The following is a 21,848-nucleotide window of genomic DNA, read 5'->3' on the forward strand; positions in this document are numbered from 1 at the left end:
TTCTGATCGGCAAGCCCTAGGCTCTGTGGTTTAACCCACAGCGCCACCCGTGTCCCTTCACCTCGTAGCAAATCACCACAACTCCTTTGGTTTTGGCAGTTAGGCATTGGTAGGAGTATTGTTATGTAGATGAGTTGGGCAGGGAGGAGCACTATTGCCTCCCTCATATACTGAAGGGTAGTCTGGTAAAGGATTCCGGGGGGCATTGCCTCGTCCGAAGCCTATGGAGGTCAGGGCCTAAAGCGCGCCCCCGAGCGGTGACCCCGGGGGAGTACCTAGTTGATGTGCATCAGCAGGGCTCCCCCTGCTGGTGTTAACCCTTCCCAGTCTTCATGCAAGCAGGCTGAAGCCAGATAGTCTGATAGGACCAATGCCTAAGCCAATACCGCTCTTACCTGTAACCAATAAAGTTGTGGCCAATTTTAGCCCATTAACCTAATACACGTGTCTTTATTTCCATTGGGGGGAGGCGGGAACTCCATGCAATTCCCATCATCCCTAGCTAACAGGACCAGTGGTCAGGGATGATGGGAATTGTCGTCCCCAAACATCTGGAGGGCCAAGTTTGGGGGTGCCTATTCCAGGTCTTTAGCTGCAATGCAGGAATCTCCTCTAAAGCAGCCATGACAAACCATGGCAACGAGTTGAAAACCACTTACCTTATCGATTGCCTTTTTTCTCTCCAGCTGCCGACATTGGGGTCGGGATCAGCGGGCAGGAAGGGATGCAGGCTGTTCAGTGCAGTGATTATGCCCTGGCTCAGTTCCGCTACCTGGAGCGACTCCTCTTTGTCCACGGCCGGTGGTCTTACCTCCGGATCTGCAAGTTCCTCCGCTACTTCTTCTACAAGACCTTCGCCGGCATGATGGTGCAGATCTGGTTTGCTTTCTACACTGGCTTCACAGCGCAGGTAAGATGGGATAGGGACCAAGGGGCTCATTTAGCATCATGTCACACTGGCCAATCAGATACCTGTAGGATGACCTCAGGCTCTGAACACAAGAGTTATCTCCTGTGCACTCTTCCAGCTTCCAGCAAGTGGTGTGTTATTGCCTCTGACTGCAGAGGCAGAGCATAGCCAACTTGATGAATAACCATTGATAGACTTCTCCACCTCCGCAAATTTGTTTAATCCTCTTTTTAAGCTATCTAAGTTGGCAGTCGTCGCTGCCTCTTGTGGTGGTGAGTTCCATAGTTTAAACTATGCACTCTACATAGTGAATTTTAAGGGGTTCCCCCCTGCCCTCTCCCTGCAGTTAGTACCCAGAATGCGGCAGCTAGACTGGTGACTGGGGGCACAATTCAAAGTGCTGGTGTTGACCTTTAAAGCCCTAAACAGCCTCGGCCCAGTATACCTGAAGGAGCGTCTCCACCCCCATCATTCTGCCCGGACGCTGAGGTCCAGCGCCGAGGGCCTTCTGGCGGTTCCCTCCCTGTGAGAAGCAAAGCTACAGGGAACCAAGCAGAGGGCCTTCTTGGTAGTGGTGCCCGCCCTGTGGAACGCCCTCCCACCAGATGTCAAAGCGATAAATAACTACCTGACATTCAGAAGACATCTTAAGGCAGCCCTGTTCAGGGAAGTTTTTAATCTGTGATATTTTACTGTATTTTTGGTTTCTATGGAAGCCACCCAGAGTGGCTGGGGTACAAATAATAAATTATTATTATTATTATATTACCCTTTCATTCTGCTGTTTTGTTTGCTTCCGAGGTGATATGGTACTGTGCATGATGACCTGTGAGACAGAAGATTCTGGGTTTGAGTACTGTGTTTTTGTTATGTTTTATTTTTTAATTGTTGTTGCCCCTGCTTGTGGCAAACCCAGCAGCAACTATGGGGTATAAATAATAATAAGATGGTGATGATGATTGATAACCATTTTTTCTCCTGCCCAACTGCACAAGTCAAGCTCTATTCGAGGGCATCATGGGAGGGAAATGGGGCCTGATTCATAAATGGTGGTACAATGTGATGTTCTCCTTTTCTAGCTGTATACTTATGTGTGTGAAGGAGGGGAGGGAGGGAGGGAGAGAGAAAAGGTAAATTGATAAGGTAGCGTGTTCTCCATAAAATGCATATGCCTTTTTGTTGGGATACTGCCAGGGAGATATAGGCCATCACTGCCTCCACGTCATCTCCGGACGTCCATCGACCTCCCGTAGAAACGCAGTATCAGTAATTAGCGACACGAGCTCCAGAAAATAGCTTTCCACATTCCAGAACTGATGCACGCTCTATCAGCAGATAATGCACAGCGAAAGTTGCACTCAGGAGGGCATTATTTAGAAAGTTTATTCAGCGTTGGTCAGAACAAAGAAAAACATGACTGCCTGCTAGCGTGTTCAGGCGCAGAGAGGGAGAGAGACAACAGCTCTATCAAAAACATAAACATCCTGTGAACAGGAAATACGCAGGCTGTGACACACAAAAGCCTGCTCCCTTTTAAGGTGGAACGGAAATATCCTAACACTTTTAAGCCAGAAGTGGTCGGGAATGATGGGAGTTGTAGTCTGACAACACCTGCAGGGTCACTGATGTCCCCCATCCTTGCTATGAGAAGGTCTCATTCCCTGCTGCATTCAAGAGGTGAAAGGCGGTCTCTGTTCAGAAGAGGCATTCATTCCTGAACAAAGGGATGCCTCTTCTTGGTTCAGGGATGGTGAACATCCGTGAACCTCCAAGTGTCACTGGACCGGAGGTCTCAGCAGCTGGCATGGGCCGGATGATAGGAGTTGTAGTCCGACGACATAGGGTCATAGGTTCCTAACACCGGTTGCAAGTTATGTGAAGGAAACCCATCTAATCTTCTCTGGTTTTGCTCTTCCACCTCAGCCTCTGCTGGAGGGCTGGTTCCTTGCCCTCTACAATGTCTTCTACACTTCGTACCCCGTGTTGTGCATGGGCTTGTTTGAACAGGTAAGTCTGCCATTTCCGTAGATGCGTTTGCTACCCACACCCACTCATCCCATTCTCCTCCATTACACAAGGAGAGTTCTGCCCTTGGACAAGTCCAAAGGGGGGGGGGTCCATCCAATTCTGCATCCTGTTGCCATAGCGACCAACCGGATGCCTGTGGCACGAAACCACCAGCCCTATCTCAAGCACTGACCCCCCCCCCAGCAATTGACGTTCAGAGACATCACGCTGCTGATCCCACAGGGAGTGTTCAGAGACCACGGCAATGTAATAATAATAATAATAATAATAATAATAATAATAATAATAATAATTTATTATTTATACCCCGCCATCTGGCTGGGTTTCTCCCGGGAACTAAGGCCCGGGAACCACACCCGGCTCAATTGCCTTCTCAATCTGACCTGCAGACGGTCCGGGAATCAGTGTGTTTTTACATGAGTAGAATGGGTCTCTGGGGTATTTGTGGGGCATAGGAATTCATTCTTTTTTCTTTCTTTCCAAAATATAGTCTGGCCCTCCACAAGGTCTGAGGGACAGTGGACTGGCCCCTGGCTGAAAAAGGTTGCTGACCCCTGGTTTAGGGTTTAGGGTTTAGGGTTTAGGGTTTAGGGTTTAGGGTTTAGGGTTTAGGGTTTAGGGTTTAGGGTTTAGGGTTTAGGGTTTAGGGTTTAGGGTTTAGGGTTTAGGGTTTAGGGTTTAGGGTTTAGGGTTTAGGGTTTAGGGTTTAGGGTGGGCCCCTCCCCAAAAAACTCATAACAATATCAACAATAAAAATAATCGACCCCTCTCTCCTCCTTCCATTCAGGACGTGAGTGCCAAGAAAAGTTTGCAATTCCCCGAGCTCTACAAGGCAGGTCAGAAAGACTGCTTTTTCAATTTCCGAATCTTCTGCCTCTGCTTCATCCATGGTTCCTTCGTTTCCTTGGCGAACTTCTTCATCACACTGTGGGCCATGGGAGACCATTCTGGCACCCACGTCGTCGGCGACTACCAGTCCTTTGCCATGGTAATAGCAACCGCTGCAATATTCACCGTCATTGCCGAGGTGAGTTTGGGGTGGGTGGGGGGGGTGCCCGTGTGTGTGTTTGTGCGTGTTGGATGTGATCGGTGATTTAAATCGTGATTTACCGTATTTTTCGCTCCATAGAACGCACCCGACCATAGGAAGCACCTTGTTTTAGAGGGGGAGAACAAGAAAGAAAATTCTCCCCCTCTCTGCTCAGCGCCCCTTCAGCGAAGCGGCAGGAGAAACGGAGACCCTTCCATTTCTCCTCCCGCTTCGCTGAAGGGGCGCTGCGCAGCTCTCCCTCTCTGCTGAAGCCAGGAGAGTCTTGCTCTCCCGGCTTCAGCAAAAGGAACCTGAAGCCTTTGGAGCGCAGCGCGAGTTCCCGCTGCGCTCCGAAGGCTTCAGGCAGCCATCTCCAAAGCCTGGAGAGCGAGAGGGGTCGGTGCGCACTGACCCCTCTCCCTCTCCAGGCTTCAGCGGAAGCAACGCAAAGCCTCCAGAGCGCGGAGGGAGCGCTCCCTCTGCGCTTCGGAGGCTTCGCATTGCTATCGCTGAAGCCAAGGAGCCTGCGTTCGCTCCATAGGACACACACACATTTCCCCTTCATTTTTGGAGAGGGAAAAGTGCGTCCTATAGAGCGAAAAATACGGTAAATCGAATCCGCCCTGGTGCTGAGCAACATCCCTGTGGCTGCAGATTTGCCAAAGCAGTTTTCTTCACTGACCTTCCTTTCTGTGTCTCCCCTTGGAGACGTGGAGTTGTCAGGGGCTCAGGAGCAGAGGCACAGGGGAGGGAGGAAAGGGAGAGCGAAGGGGAAGAATCAGAGGGCAGCGTAGGAGAAGATGACAGTGGCCCGAGAGATTCCATGAGCCTCTCCAGCGAATCAGAAGATTCACAGAAGGGGGCGCCGGTGGCCAGGGCAAGGGGGGTCCCAAGGGGGACACTCCAGAAGCAAGGGGCCAGCGGGGACTCCCAGAGCAGCAGTTGGAGATCAGGACCAGCTTCCCCACCAGAGCGTAGTGGGGGGGAAGAGTCCCAGAGCTCGGGGCCAGCGTCTCCCCCAGCAGGGAGAGAAGATGAGTCAGGGCTGACCACGCCTCCATCGGAGAGTCAGGGAATGGAGGGGAGGCCAGGTCCAGCTAGCCTCCCGGAAGAGGGAAGTAGTGACAGAAGCAGTGTAACGGTCAGGAGGAAGGTCACTGGGTTGGCGCGAGAGCCAAGATCAAATGTACAGGCGCGCGGGACAGCAGAGAACCCGGATTGGGAACCAGGTCCTAAAGCCCGCCGGAGGCAGGGGGAGGAGTCAGGGGACTCAGCGTCAGAAGAGTCCAGAAAGGGGAATGCCCCAGCGGACAGGAGGACCCAGAGGAGGAGAGAGCAGAGGAAGAGGTGGAGCAGGTCTAGAGTCTTAAACTGGTGTCAGAGGGGAGGAGATTCAGACGGAGCTTCGGCGGTCTAGGGTTTAAGACGTAGAGCTGCGCGCCACGGTTTTGAAATAGAGACTGAACTTCAATAAAGACTTTTGTATATAACAACGACCTGGCGTTGGTCCTCTGTGAGCTGGGACTTCGGGCAGCTCTGACAGGAGTGATGGGAACTTACAGTCATATGAGGTGGGATTGTCCGTTAGTTAACAAATTCTGGAAACAGATTGGTATAGAAATATTGGGAACTGAGGGTAGGAAGGTGGAAATAGCTAAATTAATGGTTCTTATTACCCTGAGCAGCACGGATCATAGCTGTCAACTTTTCCCTTTTCTTGCGAGGAATCCTATTCGGAATAAGGGAATTTCCCTTTAAAAAAGGGAAACGGTGACAGCTATGACTGAGTTAGAAACAAAAGAGGAATGTAAATGGGTAAAACTGATGGTAATTGCAGCCAGACTGGTTATAGTGAGTAGTTGGAAAAATCCAGAAGAGCTAGGGGGTGAACCAATGGAGGGAAAAATTGAAAAATATTATAATCTTAGAATATCTAACTGTGAAGATACATAAAACGAAAGGGTTTAAGGTCAGTGAGAAGGAGGGGGATTGGTTTGAGAAGATATTGAATTATTTGGGGAGGTTTGAACAATCTGGGAGAATGTTAAAACCTAAAACCTTGTGGAGGGAGGAGTGTTAAGGTATATAGAATCGTACATATGGTTGATTTGAATATGTTATTATTGATTATGTATACCCAATGTATCAGCTGCCTGGGGCGGTTTCACTGTTTGTTTTCACTGTTTGTGTTTTGGTTGTTGGTAAAATAATAATAATAATAATAATAATAATAATAATAATAATAATAATAATTTTTGTATCTCCCCTGGCAGAGCATGATGGAAGTCAAATTCTGGACCGTCTTGTCCGTGTTGGCTATTGTCGTCAGCATCGGTTTCTACTGCCTTTTCTCCTATATAACTCAAAGTTTTCAAGCCTTCAAGACATCCCCTGTAGCTTTCCAGTTTCCAGGTAAGAACTCCCGGAACTCTCCCGTATCTTCCACAACACTCAAACGGCAGATGCGTTGTGGGACGGGAGGAAGCAGGGAGGTATTGGTGGGGCAGATCTATGTGGACCATGCTGCCTGCCCTATAGGGAGGGCCAGCGCCCGTTGGGACTGGTGGGGCAGGAACCAGGGAGCCCAAACAGTAGGTGGAGCCAGGGCCTATCAGAGCCCCACATTGGGCAAGTGATGCTGCATTGCAGAGGGTTGGACCAGATGTTCCCTTCCAGCTCCACTATTGTTGTATTGTTTATGAATTGACTGAAATACCCCACTTGGAGGGTGGCGCTGTGGCCTAAATCACAGAGCCTAGGACTTGCCAATCAGAAGGTTGGCAGTTCGAATCCCTGCAATGAGGGGGTGAGCTCCCGTTGCTTAGTCCCTGTTCCTGCCAACCTAGCAGTTCGAAAACACAAAGTGCAAGTAGATAAATAGGTATTGCTCCAGCGGGAAGGTAAAGCGCATTTCCGTGCGCTGCTCTGGTTCGCCAGAAGCGGCTTAGTCCTGCTGGCCACATGACCCGGAAGCTGTACGCTGGCTCCCTCGGCCAGTAAAGCGAGATGAGCGCCACAACCCCAGAGTCATCCGCGACTAGACCTAACAGTCAGGGGTCCCTTTTACCCTTTTACCCCATTTGGAATACAGTGTCCAATTCATGGCACCACAATTTTGGAAGGGTGTTGACAAGCTAGAGCGTGTGCAGAGGAGGGCAGCCAAGATGATTAAGGGTCTAGAACATGGGTAGGTAGGCAAACTAAGACCTGGGGGCCAGATCTGGCCCAATCGCCTTCTCAATCCAGCCCACAGACGGTCCGGGAATCAGCGAGTTTTTACATGAGTAGAATGTGTGCTTTTATTTAAAATGCATCTCTGGGTTATTTGTGGGGCATAGGAATTCATTCATTCCCCCCCCCCAAATATAGTCTGGCCCCCCACAAGGTCTGAGGGACAGTGGACCGACCCCCTGCTGAAAAAGTTTGCTGACCCCTGGTCTAGAAACCAAGCCTGATGAGGAACTGTTGAACAGTTCCAAGGGAGTCCATTCCACTGTCAAACAGCTCTTGCTACCATAAAGTTCTTCCTGGCATTGAGCTGTAATCTCCTTTCTTATCACTTGAAGCCATGGGTTCGAGTGCTACCCTCCAGAGCAGGAGAAAACAACCTTGCTCCATCCTCCATGTGGCAGCCCTTGAGATATTCGAAGATGGTTGTCATATCTCCTCTCAGTCTCCGCTTTCCAAGGCTAAACATACCCAGCTGCTTCGACCATACCTCATCAGGCTTGGTTTCCATTTTGGTTGCCCTCTTTGGCGAAAGGTTCTTGCATTGCAAGGAATTTGGCTACATGATCCTCACAGTCCCTCCCAACTCTACAGTCCTACGACCCCATGATTCCTCTGCGCACATTCTACCTTATCAAAAGCTTTCTTAAATTGTGGTATGCAGAACTGGACATGGTATTCCAGATGTGGTCTGACCAAGGCAGAATAGAGTGGGACTATGACTTCCCTTGATCTGTTGATTCAACCTAGAATAGTATCACTGCTGCATCACACTGTTAAGCTTGTGGTTTACTAAAACCCCTGGATCCCTTTCATGTGTACCCGTAAGTATGAATGGCAGGGAGGATTCTAGCCTGCATATATGTATAAATTCAATTTCTAGGAGATATTTAAAAGGCCCTATTTCTTCCTAGCACTGCCCTTGAGTTTCCTTGGCAATTGGCATTTTGTGTGTGCTGGGTAGACGCAGTCTCCTCAGCTGCCTTGCCACCCAACATATGAAGACCCCTCAGATGTTCCCGAGCTGACTGGGTCACTCTTTTCTCCTCCAGCTGCCACCAAGAACGCGCTGACAGACCCACTGTCACTCTTTGTGGTCCTGCTCTGCGTTGTGGTGAACACGATCCCTTCCCTCACCTTCCGTTTTGTGCGGAGTTTCGCGGGACCCACAACCATGTCGGAGGTGAGTGTTGTTTGGCAGTCTCCCCAGAGTTTGGGTGCTGAAGGACAGCACCAAAGCGTCGAGCCCTTAGATGGAATCCTTTGGCCCAATCTGTTGGGAAGACGGGATCAATGGCCTTCAAGAAAATCAACACAAAACGATGTTCCAATGGCAGCTAAATCCAGCACAATTCTTTAGAGCTTATCAAGCTGTTTGCTGGAAGTGTGAAAAATATGAAGGGACATTTTATCATGTTTGGTGGACTTGTAAAAAAAGTCAAGAAATATCAGATACATCAATGTAGAAGGTTTTTAAAGCCTAACATTCATTTGAAGCCAGACGTTTTGCTGCCTAGGAATAATGGATACACAATTAGAAAAAGAATGTGGAATATTATTTCAAGACACGACCACAGCGGCGAGACTTTCCTCTGCACAAAGATGGAAAGATTCATTATGAACTACGATGGTTGTTAAAATTATTGGACTTAGCAGAGATGGCAAAACTGACATGTTTAATTGGAGAAAAATCTTTGTCGATATTTACTAAGGATTGGAAACTCCTTATAGACTTTTCGTGTGGAAAAGAAAACGAACTTATGATACGTGGGTTTGAGGATTGAGGAAAATATCAGTACTAAGAAGTTAGAATTACAGCCGTACCTTGGTCTTCAAACAGCTTAGTTCTCGAACGTTTTGGTTCCCGAATGCCACAAACCCGGAAGTGACTGTTCCGGTTTGCAAACTATTTTCGGAAGCTAAATATCTGACGGGGAGCTTCCTGCTGCCAATCAGAAGCTGCGCCTTGGTTTCCGAATGTTTTGGAAGTCGAACGGACTTCTGGAACGGATTACGTTCAACTTCCAAGGTATATTATGGGAGAAATATAAGTAATACAGTCATACCTCGGGTTGAATACGCTTTGAGCTGAGCGCATTTGAGTTGCGCTCTGCGGCAACCCGGAAGTAACGGAGCGTGTTACTTCCGGGTTTTGCCACTTGCGCATGTGCAGACACTCAAAATGACGCCACGCACATGCGCAGAAGCGGCAAAAAGCGACGTGTGCATGCGTAGACGTGTCATCGCTAGTTACGTTTGCTTCTAGATGCGAACGGGGCTCCGGAACGGATCCCGTTCGTATCTAGAGGTACCACTGTACATATTAAGAAAAGAACACGATGGAAGGATGCACAAGGAGTCAACAGATACGGGAGATTTGCTCTGATGGTCGCCGAAAGGAATTTGCAAAATGTGAAAATTCAGTAAAAAGGTTATGCAAAAAAGATAACGCTTTCTGCTTTCTTCCCAGGTGCTGCAAGCCCGGGACATGCAGGAGAAGCAAAAGGCGGTGGAACTGACCTCTCACATCCGAAGGAACTCGCACCTGAGACGTTCCAGCTATGCTTTCTCTCACAAGGAAGGTTACGCAGACCTCATCTCCAGAGGTGCTAGTCTACGAAGCAAGGGCCCCCGTGTCCGCAGCCAGCTGAACGGCTTTGGCGGCAGCCCCAAATAAACCCCCTCTGCAGATGGTGCCTCTGAAGAAAATAAGTTCCATCTCTGCTGACCAGGAGAAGAGCAAGGCCTTGGTGTGTGTGTGTGTGTGTGTGTGTGTGTACCAGTAGCCATAGGGACCAGCGTCGGATAATCTCCATCACCTTGGCGTCCGAACAGGGCTCCCGAGACCCGAAGAGCAGTCCGCAGGAGATCGCAGCTCTGAGTTCGAATCCCGGCATGCCGGACGTTTCCTTGCGCGGAAACCGCCGCCGTTCTCACACGGAGGCCGGCAGACGTTGAGCGGTGACTCTGCTGTGCTCTCGCACCGTAACTGTGGTGGGAAAGAAGACGTCGATGTTGCAAATACCCTCTGAAACTTTATTCAGAAAGCATTCCAATCGACAACCACCGGTGCCTGATTCTTATGGTTGTTTTTTTAATTCAGAGGCACCGAATTCAGAGGCGCCGGCAGAAAGGAGAGCCCTCAAGCAAAGTGGAGCTTATCCCATTCACTTCTGAGCACAGGGGTCAACTCGTAGGGGCCAATGGATATTTGCCCCCCTCAAAAAAAAAAAACAATGTTTGAGGAGGCTGGGCCCTGCAAAGTTGATGTGCCTTGCTATTCAAATGGTGTGTGTGCACCTCATCATGTGATTGATTATTCAGTGAGGGGCTTGCCTGCCCCCCCAATATTTTATTCAAGTTGGTACCCCTGTTTCTGAGCGTCCTTCCAGGGGGCTACATACCAGCAGTAGCCAGAACTAGAGGCAAACGGACAGAGCCTCAAATGTAAACTTTAACCTTCGTCCCATAGGCCAGTTTCTGCAAGCGCTCACACCCCCCTCTCTATCTTCTAGCCAAAGAATCAAAGTATTGTACAGTTGGAAGGGACACCCCAAAGGGCATCTAGGCCAACCCCTTGCAAATGCAGGAATTATGTTTGTGCCAAAAACACCTCTTAAGAACACGAGCGTGGACTTCCCGGGGTCTTCTCGAACCCATCACCCTGTTTTCGACAATGACCAACTCCAAGTGTTTTTCTGGGAATCGCACGGCCAGGGCTCCAAAGGTGACACACAGCCACTGTTGCTGACAGGTAGACTGCCTCTGAATTTAGAGGATCAGCCCAGCTGTCATTCCTAACCCAATAAGAGCCCTGACGGATCCGACCCGAGTTCTGTCTAATCCAGCGTTTAGCTACAAACTGTCGGGTGTCTGAGAGAAGCTCTCAAATGGACCGTGAAGGCCACCAGCCTCCCCAAGTTGCTGGACCTCATTACCTACTGCTGGGAGGTAGACTGCCCCTATATCTGGCCGTTCTATGTCTTGTAGCTTTCAATAGGTGACTGGCTGTCCTTGAAGGTATTTTTAAGCACCGCATCATAATTTCCCGGGGGCTCTTTTCCTCTGCAACATTAGTTGTTTTCAATCATTGTTTTCTGGCTGCAAGAAAAACAGGAGGTGCCTTTTAAAAAAATAAATAAAGAACATTTCTCTCTCTTTTTTAAAAAAAGAACAGTTTATTTAGTGAAGGAAAGCCGGCTCCAGCAGTAACCCGCTTGACAAAGCTCCATAAAGGTGGTTTGTTTTTTTAATTCCTATTATTATTCTCTTAAACGAAATCAGGGTGAATTGCCGCTGCATTACTGGCAAGAGCCCCTAGAGGGCGCCCAAGCGACGTGGCCGGTGTTGGCTGTTGCACACAAGACTGCCCTCTGCTGGACGGATGCAGTACTGACACAGCGAAATCTCCCAAGACTGTAGCAGTTAGGCTGGCTGGTTATGGGATGGAGGGGAGAAGCTTCACAGCAGAATCTCTGATGCACAAGGGCTTCAACTCCAGACAGAGGTTCTGTCCAAAGGCATCCTTAATCTCCCCTCCCCCCCCTTTTTTTTGCACTGTCCAGCACTTTGAAATAAAACTGATTTTGGGAAAGGAAAACAAAACAATTCTGGCTGGTTCTTGGGGCTGCACGCCACAGATCTTTTGTCTGCAGGAAGTGTGTTCTGGGGGGCTCCTGGGCAGCGAGTGGAATTCCTCCTCTGGCATTGTTCGAAAGGGCACACCAGACACCGCCAGTGTGTTAGATATAAGGCTCACATCATGAATCTACAAATAGGGGAGAGTGGGGCAGCTGCCATTTGGTGGCTGGTACTCATTGGTCCTTGATGGGCTGGGAGGCAGGGAGCTGGACAGCAGGTGGCGCTAGAGCAATGAAAATTGGAGCCCCGGAGTGCTGACTTTGTCCCCATCCTCTTCTTTCCTCCTGTTGAGGTCTGCGAAGGCAAAACTTAGACTAAGGAGGAAGGGTGTGTCAGGGCCGACCCTGGACTTCTTGCCAGTAGGGAAGAAGGCAGGCAGCAGATGTCAGGCAAAGGTTGCTGGGGCAGGGTCCAGTTTGCCCTCATAGATTAATTGTCCATTGTTTTCTGCTTTCATTAAATGGATTACTGGTCTCGATAGATAGCAAAATTCATCTCAAACTGCTCAAACCCACAGCGCCACCCGTGTCCCTCAAACTGCTGTTTTAGGGGTTGTTTTTAAAAGTCTGGAACAGATTAATCCGTTTTGCATTCCTTTCTATGGGAAAGCACGCCTTGGTTTTGGAACGCTTTGGTTTTGGAACGGAATTTCTGGAATGGATTAAGTTTGAGAACCAAGGTGCCACTGTAGTGACCCCCCCACACGAATAAACAAATAATATGTGCCAGCAATAAATAAGCAAACCAACAAATAAGATGTGCCAGCAATTTTCACCAAATTAATTCGTCTTTCTACACATTGCATCGCAAAATTCAGAGCAGTGCAAATTTCAAAGGCGGCTGCCATGTTTCGGTTTGCGAAGGGTGAACAGGGCGGTTTCTCATTTAAAGGGAAATGAGGTAGAGAAATAGAGTTTCTGCCTGCAGCCCCAAATCTTCTGGGTCTAAAGACGGACGGCTCTCCCTGTTCCAAAGTTTGAAACTTTGGGGGAAGTTTTCTAATCTACATTGGCTCCCAGTACATTTCCAGGCACAATTCAAAGTATTGGTGCTGACCTTGAAAGCCCTAAACGGCCCAGTATCCCTGAAGGAGTGTCTCCACCCCAGACACCGGGGTCCATCTCCTGAGGGTCTTCTGGTGGTTCCCTCCCTGTGAGAAGCGAAGTTACAGGGAACCAGGCAGAGGGCCTTCTCGGTGGTGGCTCCCTCCCTTCAGATGTCAAGGAAATAAACAACTACCTGACTTTTAGAAGACACCTGAAGGCCGCCCTGTTTAGGGAAGCTTTTAATATTTGATGAATTATTGTATTTTAATATTTTGCTGGAAGCTGCCCAGAGTGGCTGGGGAAACCAGGGAATGGGCAGGGAATAAATTATTATTATCGTAGCATCAGTGGCAAAAGTCAATGACACAGGTGAACTGCAGGAGCTTAGTTGAATGACCAAAAAATAATTTATTGAAGGAACCCAAAAGCTGTAGGAACATACAAACACACATGGAACAGCAGATAGCAATAAAAAAACAAAACAAATAGAATTATTTTCTCTCTCTCTTAGTTTTTTCTTTTCTTTTTTGGTTTCCTTTCAAAAATCGGTCGAGAAGTTTCAAGCAGGGTTCTAGAATGCTGAAAACCAGCTCCAAGCAACATTGTTATTTCCCCCACCCCCACCCCTCATCATGGTGGTGTTTTGGTTCTGGGTTTCTTTTGGATAAAGTGCCAACAAATAAGACTTTTTAAAAAAAAAAAAAAAAAAGAGAGCTAAAGATTAAACTGACATTTTGAAAAGAACCGAAGTATAGGATGGCAAAGACACAGAAGGAAGAGCGAATAAGCATGTGTTACCCATGACGTTAAAAAACAAAAAAACGAGTTTCCTAAGCCACCTGGGTAAAGAGAAGCAGGAATGAAACACAGGAGCTTAAACCGGCTCTGAAATTTTGAAACAGGGCCGTTTACGTTGCTACAAAACAGCCTTCCTCACCCGCTTGGTAACAAAACCCCAAATGCTTGGTAGATTGGGCCGGCAATGCATGGTACCTGTGCCAAAATGCCAGGTCATGCCAGTGGGTTATTGTAGACCCCCTCCCAATGTTGGTGAACAGAGCTACATCATGACCTCCAGGCTTCTACCTGCCCGATTTGAAATTATATTATGAGGCCTCTTGCATTTGCTGGATTCGAGAATGGATAAAATTAAAAAATACAGTTTTATTAGATTTGGAAGGCAATGGTGACTGGTTCTGATTGGGCAAAAGGCAAGGAGGCCAACAGTAGGTGGCGCTACAGCCAATTATGGGATGGAGGCAGAGCCAGTGAGAAATGTAGCCACTCTCTGATTGAAACCTTGGTTCTTGAACTTAATTCGTTCCAGGAGTCCGTTCGACTCCCGAAACCGTTCAAAAACCAAGGCGCTCAAGCGGAAGCCACGTCAGATGTTTGGCTTCCAAAAAACGTTCAAAAACTGGAACACAGACTTCTGGGTTTTTGGCAGTCGGGAGCTGACTTATTGGGGAGCCAAGCTGTTCGAGTACTAAGGTACCACTGTATTATTAGGTTTCATTTTGTCAAAATTCCCAGCATGGCAGGCTTGTTAGTTTCTCGCAGTGAAACTGCAGTGCCTTAAATTTCTAGTGTGGTAAGCTTTTGTGGACTTTCAAACCCACCTTGTCAGATGTAGAAAGTGAAATCTCAATTGGCAGGCATTTGAAGTGTGTGCTGAATAGCAATGGAATATGGCAACATTCCGGGACAGGGACGCGGGTGGCGCTGTGGGTCAAACCACAGAGCCTAGGACTTGCCGATCAGAAGGTCGGTGGTTCGAATCCCCACAATGACGGGGTGAGCTCCCGTTGCTCAGTCCCTGCTCCTGCCCACCTAGCAGTTCGAAAGCACATCAAAGTGCAAGCAGATAAATAGGTACCACTCTGGCGGGAAGGTAAACGGTGTTTCCGTGTGCTGCTCTGGTTCACCAGAAGCGGCTTAGTCCTGCTGGCCACATGACCCAGAAGCTGTACGCCGGCTCCCTCGGCCAGTAAAGCGAGATGAGCACCGCAACCCCAGAGTCGGTCACAACTGAACCTAATGGTCAGGGGTCCCTTTACCTTTACCTATGGCAACATTACAGCTGGTGACCATTTGTTTAGGCCGACATTAAAACCCCTGCCCTGATATAGGTCTTCTCAGCCATGTGGAGTAAATTATCTCCAATCTCCTACTCCAAGATGTATCCTTGCTCTATGCCTTTATGTCCCAGCTATCACTGGCTCTCCACTTGGCCTCTGTTCAACTTGCAGCTTACAATTTTATCCTTCATACCTTCACCAGCCTGCTAAGGTCTGCTGAAGCAGGATCCAGCCCACAAAAGCTCATGCCGTTAAAAAAATACATCGTTTGGGTGACCTGTTCGTACCCAGAGGAGGCCCATTCAAATCAATTGTCATAAGTTACTTTAGGTACTTTCGTTTCAATGGGTCTAACTCTGAGAACGACTAACATTGAATATCACCCTTACCTGCCATTGGGGAGATGCCCAACACCTTCCGTTGGGTCAAATTAGAATAGCTTGGTGGCAATCAGCGAGAAAACCATGCCATTAAGCTAAACCATTGGATGCTGATAAGACATGGTGATTATATTAACTCTGCTTCTCTGGCTAAATTAACAGGAGAGCCTGGCTGGTTCGTGTGTGGCTTCCATGCTAGGACAACCTTCTATATCTCCAGTGTCTCTTGACCTGCTATATGGTTTTCCATTAAGGCAAATGACCCATTCAGCCAAGAATTGGTTGCCCCTCATGGCTAACTCGATGTGTCAAGTGTCACCCGTTCAAAAAGATTGCATTTGAGAGATGAATGCCCCACCTATGACATTTGACGTCCACCAATTCACCTTGTTTCCTGACCCATTCTGCCATTCAAGCAGACTGTCAGTATTATGATACAATCATAGAGTGCGAAGGGAGCCCAGAGGTCATCAGCCTGCTGTTTGCAGGAATCTCAGCTAAAGCGTCCATGACAGATGGCCACCCAACCTCTGCTTAAAAAGCTCCAAGGAAGGAGAGGTCACAACCTCTCAAGGGAGACCGTTCCGCTGTCAAACAGCTCTTACCATCGGAATGTTTTCCCGTATATGTTAAGTCGGAATCTCCTTCCTTGTAACTTGAAGCCATTGGTTCGAGTCCTGTCCCCCAGAGCAGGAGAAAACAAGCTTTCTCCAACTTTCCAGGCTAAACACACCAGGCTCCTTCGACCGTTCCTCATCAGGCTTGGTTTCCAGACCCTTGATCATCTTGGTCGCCCTCCTCGGCTTGTCAATATCCTTCTTAAACTCTGTGGTGCCCAGAACTGGACACAGTATTCTAAGTGAGTGGTAGGATAGAGTGGTACTATGACCACCCTTGATACGGACACTAGATTTCTTTTGATACAGCCTAGAAGAACATTAGTTTCTTCTTCTTTGCTGCATAAGATCCTGTGAAGAGCCTTGATGACTCAAGCCAGTCGCCCATAACGTCCGCCATCTTGCTTCCCACAGTGGCCCATCAGAGCCTGCTGGGTAACTCCAAAGTCAGCAATATCAAAAGCAACACAATAGCCAAAAACAATAACAATGTGAACAACGTTTTGGAATAATTCAAAACATCAAAACTAACAAACTGAAGTCTCTGAAAGAAGTCCTTAAATGAATCACAGTGCCAGACTTTACGCGGCAGACAGCAAGCTGTGAAGCTGTGTATGATCAGCAAATGTCCAATTCTGTTACAGTTGATAATTTCTACGCTATTTGAAGTTGTTGTTATGCATGTGCAGGTCATCGTTTGAATATTTTATTTTCAGTTAATGAAGAAATGACATATCTTTCTACTTACAAGTGTGGAACTAATTGGCTGATGAAGAATTCAACAAAACAGGAGCTGTTATCTGGAAACACTGTTCAGAAGAGTTCAGAGCTGGACATCAGAACTGGACGTTTGCTGACCATAGAAAGCTTCACAGCTTGCTCTCTGCCGGATAAAGTCTGGAACTGTGATTCATTTAAGGACGTTCAGAGACTTTGGTTTGTTAGTTCTGATGTTTTGAATTATTCCATAAAGATCATGGGCTCCATGATCACTGCAGATGGTGACAGCAGTCACGAAATTAAAAGACGCCTGCTCCTTGGGAGAAAGGCGATGGCAAACCTAGACAGCATCTTAAAAAGCAGAGACATCACCTTGCCAACAAAGGTCCGTATAGTTCAAGCTCTGGTTTTCCTAGTAGTGATGTATGGAAGTGAGAGCTGGATTCTGGTGCTGGAGGAGACTCTTGAGAGTCCCATGGACTGCAAGAAGATCCAACCTCTCCATTCTGAAGGAAATCAGCCCTGAGTGCTCACTGGAAGGACAGATCCTGAAGCTGAGGCTCCAAGACTTTGGCCACCTCAGGAGAAGAGAAGACTCCCTGGAAAAGACCCTGATGTTGGGAAAGATGGAGGGCACAAGGAGAAGGGAACGACGGAGGACGAGATGGTGGGACAGTGTTCTGGAAGCTACCAGCATGAGTTTGACCAAACTGCGGGGGGCAGTGGAAGACAGGAGGGCGTGGTGTGCTCTGGTCCAGGGGGTCACGAAGAGGCGGACACGACTAAACAACAACATAAAGTTTTTCACATTGTTACTGTTTATGGCCATCGTGTTGCTTTTGGTATTGCTGACTTATATTTTGCAACACAGGGGTTGGCTTGGGTAACTCCAAAGACCTATCACGCCTGTTCTCACAGCAGCTCATCAAATGCGTCTTTCGTGGCGCTCCCAAGCAGGAACTGAACGCAACCTCCCCACACGTAATTTCGATCAACTGGTATTCAGAGGCTTTTACTGCCCCCCAACAGTGGAAACAGGACGCAGGTGGCGCTGCGGGTTAAACCGCAGAGCCTAGGACTTGCTGATCAGAAGGTCAGCGGTTCAAATCCCTGCAATGGGGTGAGCTCCCGTTGCTTGGTCCCTGCTCCTGCCCACCTAGCAGTTCGAAAGCACGTCAAAGTGCAAGTAGATAAATAGGTACCCATCCAGTGGGAAGGTAAACGGCATTTCCATGTGCTGCTCTGGTTCGCCAGAAGCGGCTTAGTCCTGCTGGCCACATGACCCGGAAGCTGTACGCCGGCTCCCTCGGCCAGTAAAGCGAGATGAGCGCCGCAACCCCAGAGTTGGCCACGACTGGACTTAACGGTCAGGGGTTCCTTTACCTTTACTTTAACAGTGGAAACAGCTAGTTGCAATTGAGAGCCTTTTCCTGCTGGAATTTACCCTATCCTCTTTCAAAACCATCCAGGCTTGTTGCCATCACTGTCTCCTATAAAAGTGAACTCTAGGTTCTGTGTGAGTAAGTCCTTTACTTTCTCTCTCCTGAACCTTCTAACATTCAGCATCATTTGATAGCCAGAAGTTATAGCGTTATGAGAGAGAGAGAGAGAGAGAGAGAGAGAGAGGAGAGCTTTCCTCCATCTGTTTTCCTCTCCTCTGCCTGTTTCCTCATCTCTTTGGTTTGTTCGTTTTTTTAAGTCTAATACAAATTTCAGAGAATCCCGGATAATGTTTGGACTACCACTCCCAACACCCTCATCCAGCTCAGGGTTGATTGGATTTGTAGTCCAGCAGGATTCAGGAACTCAAGGTTGACCAACACTTTTGCAGGGCAGTAATATCTTCAGGAAACTCCATCACCTAGCCTGTGGATCTCAGGTAGCAAGGCGTGTGGAAATGGTCACAACTCCTGAGGAACTTTGCTTCTTTTATTCTTACCTCTCTTGCAGTTTCTCGTGGTGTGTGTAGACCAGATTTGCATCCAAAATATTGCTTTGACAGCAATATGAAAATCAGTTGCACTCCTAGGAGTTGCACGTGAGACGCTTATGGGGTCTGAACTACCTGTGGACAATCCACACCCGACGACCGTTTCACAGAAGGAGCAATTTTGCAGGGGTGGAGAAGCCAATCTGGGTCAAAGATCAGATGCAGAGCCTTCGGCTTCCCTCAAATGCAATGCTTGCTTGATAGAGTCCACTTACGCATTCGTTCGACAGGTGGGTTCCTGTCGCAGGCTACTTTCAGAAGCTGCCTATACCAGCTCAGATCCTTGGTCCATCAACTCAGTGCTGTCTACACTGACTGCCAGAGGCTCTCTGGGGTTTCAGGAAGAAGCTGAACTAGAACCCACAGCACCAAGGTCCAAAAACCTTTCCCTCTGCCTCCCAAGCTAACTAGTTGGCCCAATGGTTCAGGTATAGGAGGAGGACAGAAGAAGTGCCTGTTTGCAGGCCAGTGGGAGACGGGGGCCTTAAATGACTGAAATTCTCAAAAGGGTTGAAGGCCAGGTGAGGTGGACTGGAGGCAGATGTTCAATGGCCTTAGTCTACCTCTGACATTTGCCACCGAGAGCTGTCCATAGTGCTGACTTGGAGCACATTTCTCGCTGGGAGCTGTCCATGGTGCTGCCTGGACGCCCACTTTGAGCTGCCTTGGAGCAACTTGCTCGCTCAGAGCTGTCCATGGTGCTGACTAGGAGAACACTCCTAACTGGGAGCTGGGAGCATTTCTCACTGGGAGCTGTCCATGGTCTGGCTAGGGGCACGTTTCTCACTGGGAGCTGTCTGTGGTGCTGCCTCACCCCACTCCAAAGGCTCTCCCGCCACACCAGAACAGGATGCTCTGGATCAAAACACACATCCAGCCAATTCCAAAAGGCCCTGATGAAGAACCTTGGACAAACATATCCCCGTCCACATTGGCTGTGCCCGGTGAAACCCGCATTGGTTCAGAGCACATGCACAAAATATCCCACCTACTGTTAATTGATAGTCTGCAATGTGATAATGCAATCATTAGGTGAGACAAGGTTGGGTAGGTATGGAGAAACATACTGTATTAGCCTTTCATTAACAACAACAAAAAGTAATGAAAGAAAGGATGGAAGTCTGCTATTGCCTTGAAAGTCTGTCTTCTAAACCATTGATATGCTGCTGCCTCCTGTCAGGTGGTGGCATATCCCATCCTGCTCTCCTTGATGGCTATGGACAAAACCATTTCTAATAAAAAAGGGGGGGAACGATTCCCTCTTCCTCCTCACAGTTCCCAAAATTTATACCTGAGGAACCCCACCACCACCCTTCTTGTGGTAGAGAGAATTGTCTTTAGGACAAGTTTGGATTGTCGATACCTCTATAAGGAAGGAAGGAAGGGAATGAAGATCTTTGGTATCCTGGAAAGATTGTTCCTGAAATGATTTGAGAACTGCGTGAATGATGGAGCAAGTATTGATAGGCAGGATGGCAGAAAGGAGGAGAGACGAAAGGATGTTGGTTTTGGTGTCGGGTCTTACAAGTCTTCCATCTGCTTCATTTCAGCGATAAAAGGCCAAAGTCAGAACTTCTAGAAGTTGACCAGGCTTTGGGGGAAATGTATCTAACCCCCTGTGAACTCAAACTAAAATCTACCCAGACCAACTGAAATCAATGGCCTCACATATGTCATGTCCTTTAATGGTCCCGTTCAGAGCAGCCCCATTAAAAGTAACGGACGCAAGTAACTCAGGCCCATTCATTTCAATGGGTTTGCCCTGCACAGAGAACTTAGCTGGCCATAAACTCGACTGGTTCATTCTGAGCACGGCTTAGTCGGAGACACTCCTGTTCCCACGTTTTTCATGGTCAACTTTAAAAAACTTGGCTGGGCGCTTGGACCAGTTATTGCTCATGTGTGGAGCAACCTATGTTATCTCGTGACCCTTTGGGCTTATGAGGTCCACGAGATGCCTCAGAAGAGGGCCTCTTTGTCTCAAGGCTGAAAGCCAATTTGGGATGGTCTGTGACTGGGCAGCCCTATTTGGCACACAGGTACTACTGAAACTGTGGAAATCGTACAAGGGCCAATCTAAATGTGGTCATCATCCGAGGACAGAAATTAAGAAATAATTTGGCTCCTAGCGCTTATTACAGACATAAATAGCTGGGTTCATTGGCTATACCCAATAAAATTCTTCTCAAGGATGTGCTTCAGCTGCCCCATTAATTTCAAAGGGTCTACTTTGAGTATGACTAATGTTGGCTACAGCCCATAGGGTTGCAGTTGGTGTTAGCCCTACTCAGAAAAGACCTATTGAAATTAATGGGTGTGACTTGGTCAGGTCCATTAATTTTAGTGGGTCTGCTCGGAGCATACGTGAATTGGATATAACCCTGTCTGGATACTAACCCCATCTGGAGACAGACTAACATCTTGCTTGCAGATCTATGGGTTTGTTTTCATTCTGAACCTGCATATGGACCACTTTTCTGGCAAGCATTAAGCACCCTCTCAATTACATTCAAATTCTCTTTGTTCGAGACCACCATTAATTTTTTTAAGACCTTCTTATGACCCTCCTGGATTTGATATTTCTGGTGGTGGGTCCTTTACACATAGAAGCATGGAAATGCAGAAGGTGTTCTATGTCACACCAGACCATTGGTCCATCTAGGTCAGCACTGTCCACACCAGAGTGTTCTTCCACCTTGGGTCTCTAGATGATGCTGGACTCCACAACTCCCATCATCCCTGACTACGCTGCCTGGAGATGATGCCCCAATAACACCCAGGGACTGAGGCTGAAGAACCCTGGTTGACATGAAACTTGCAGCCTTGCAGATGTTGCTGGATGACAGCTCCCATCATCCCCAGTGGGGAGAAATCCTCTCCCAAACCCTGGGGAGCTGCTGGGACCTGACTCAACAACATCTGGAGGACTTCAGGTCTTTGTCATCACCGGTCTACACCGACTGACTATCCAGGGTTTTGGAGATGATTCTTTGCCAGCTGTAGCTGAAGATAACAGGGATGGAACCTGTGACCTTCTGCGTGGAAAGCAGATGAACTACAGGCCCTGTCGAATTGAAAGGCCTAAGAGACCTGTAAGACATTTTGTTCCTCAGAGACGGAAGAGGTGCGGACCCTCATCCTTTAGAACAACTTTTTAAACTACAGAAAGAGGACCTAGAA

At 48.1% G+C, this 21,848-nt stretch overlaps 1 protein-coding gene across 1 annotated transcript in view; it reads left to right on the forward strand.

The window, feature by feature from the left end:
- ATP8B3 (ATPase phospholipid transporting 8B3) overlaps positions 1-11,816 on the forward strand; it is a gene marked incomplete at its 5' end in the record, with an annotated part of 46,101 nt that extends 34,285 nt beyond the window's left edge. Inside the window, 6 exons of the mRNA XM_081845961.1 lie at positions 687-910; positions 2,834-2,917; positions 3,726-3,965; positions 6,242-6,380; positions 8,249-8,379; positions 9,667-11,816. Of these exons, the coding sequence (XP_081702087.1) occupies positions 687-910; positions 2,834-2,917; positions 3,726-3,965; positions 6,242-6,380; positions 8,249-8,379; positions 9,667-9,873 (1,025 nt within the window). The 3' untranslated portion in view covers positions 9,874-11,816. The remainder of the gene's footprint in view (positions 1-686; positions 911-2,833; positions 2,918-3,725; positions 3,966-6,241; positions 6,381-8,248; positions 8,380-9,666) is intronic.
- Positions 11,817-21,848: the final 10,032 nt, after the last annotated feature.

The sequence above is a fragment of the Podarcis erhardii genome (assembly GCF_964252035.2).
Source record: "Podarcis erhardii genome assembly, chromosome: 18".
NCBI lineage: Eukaryota > Metazoa > Chordata > Lepidosauria > Squamata > Lacertidae > Podarcis > Podarcis erhardii.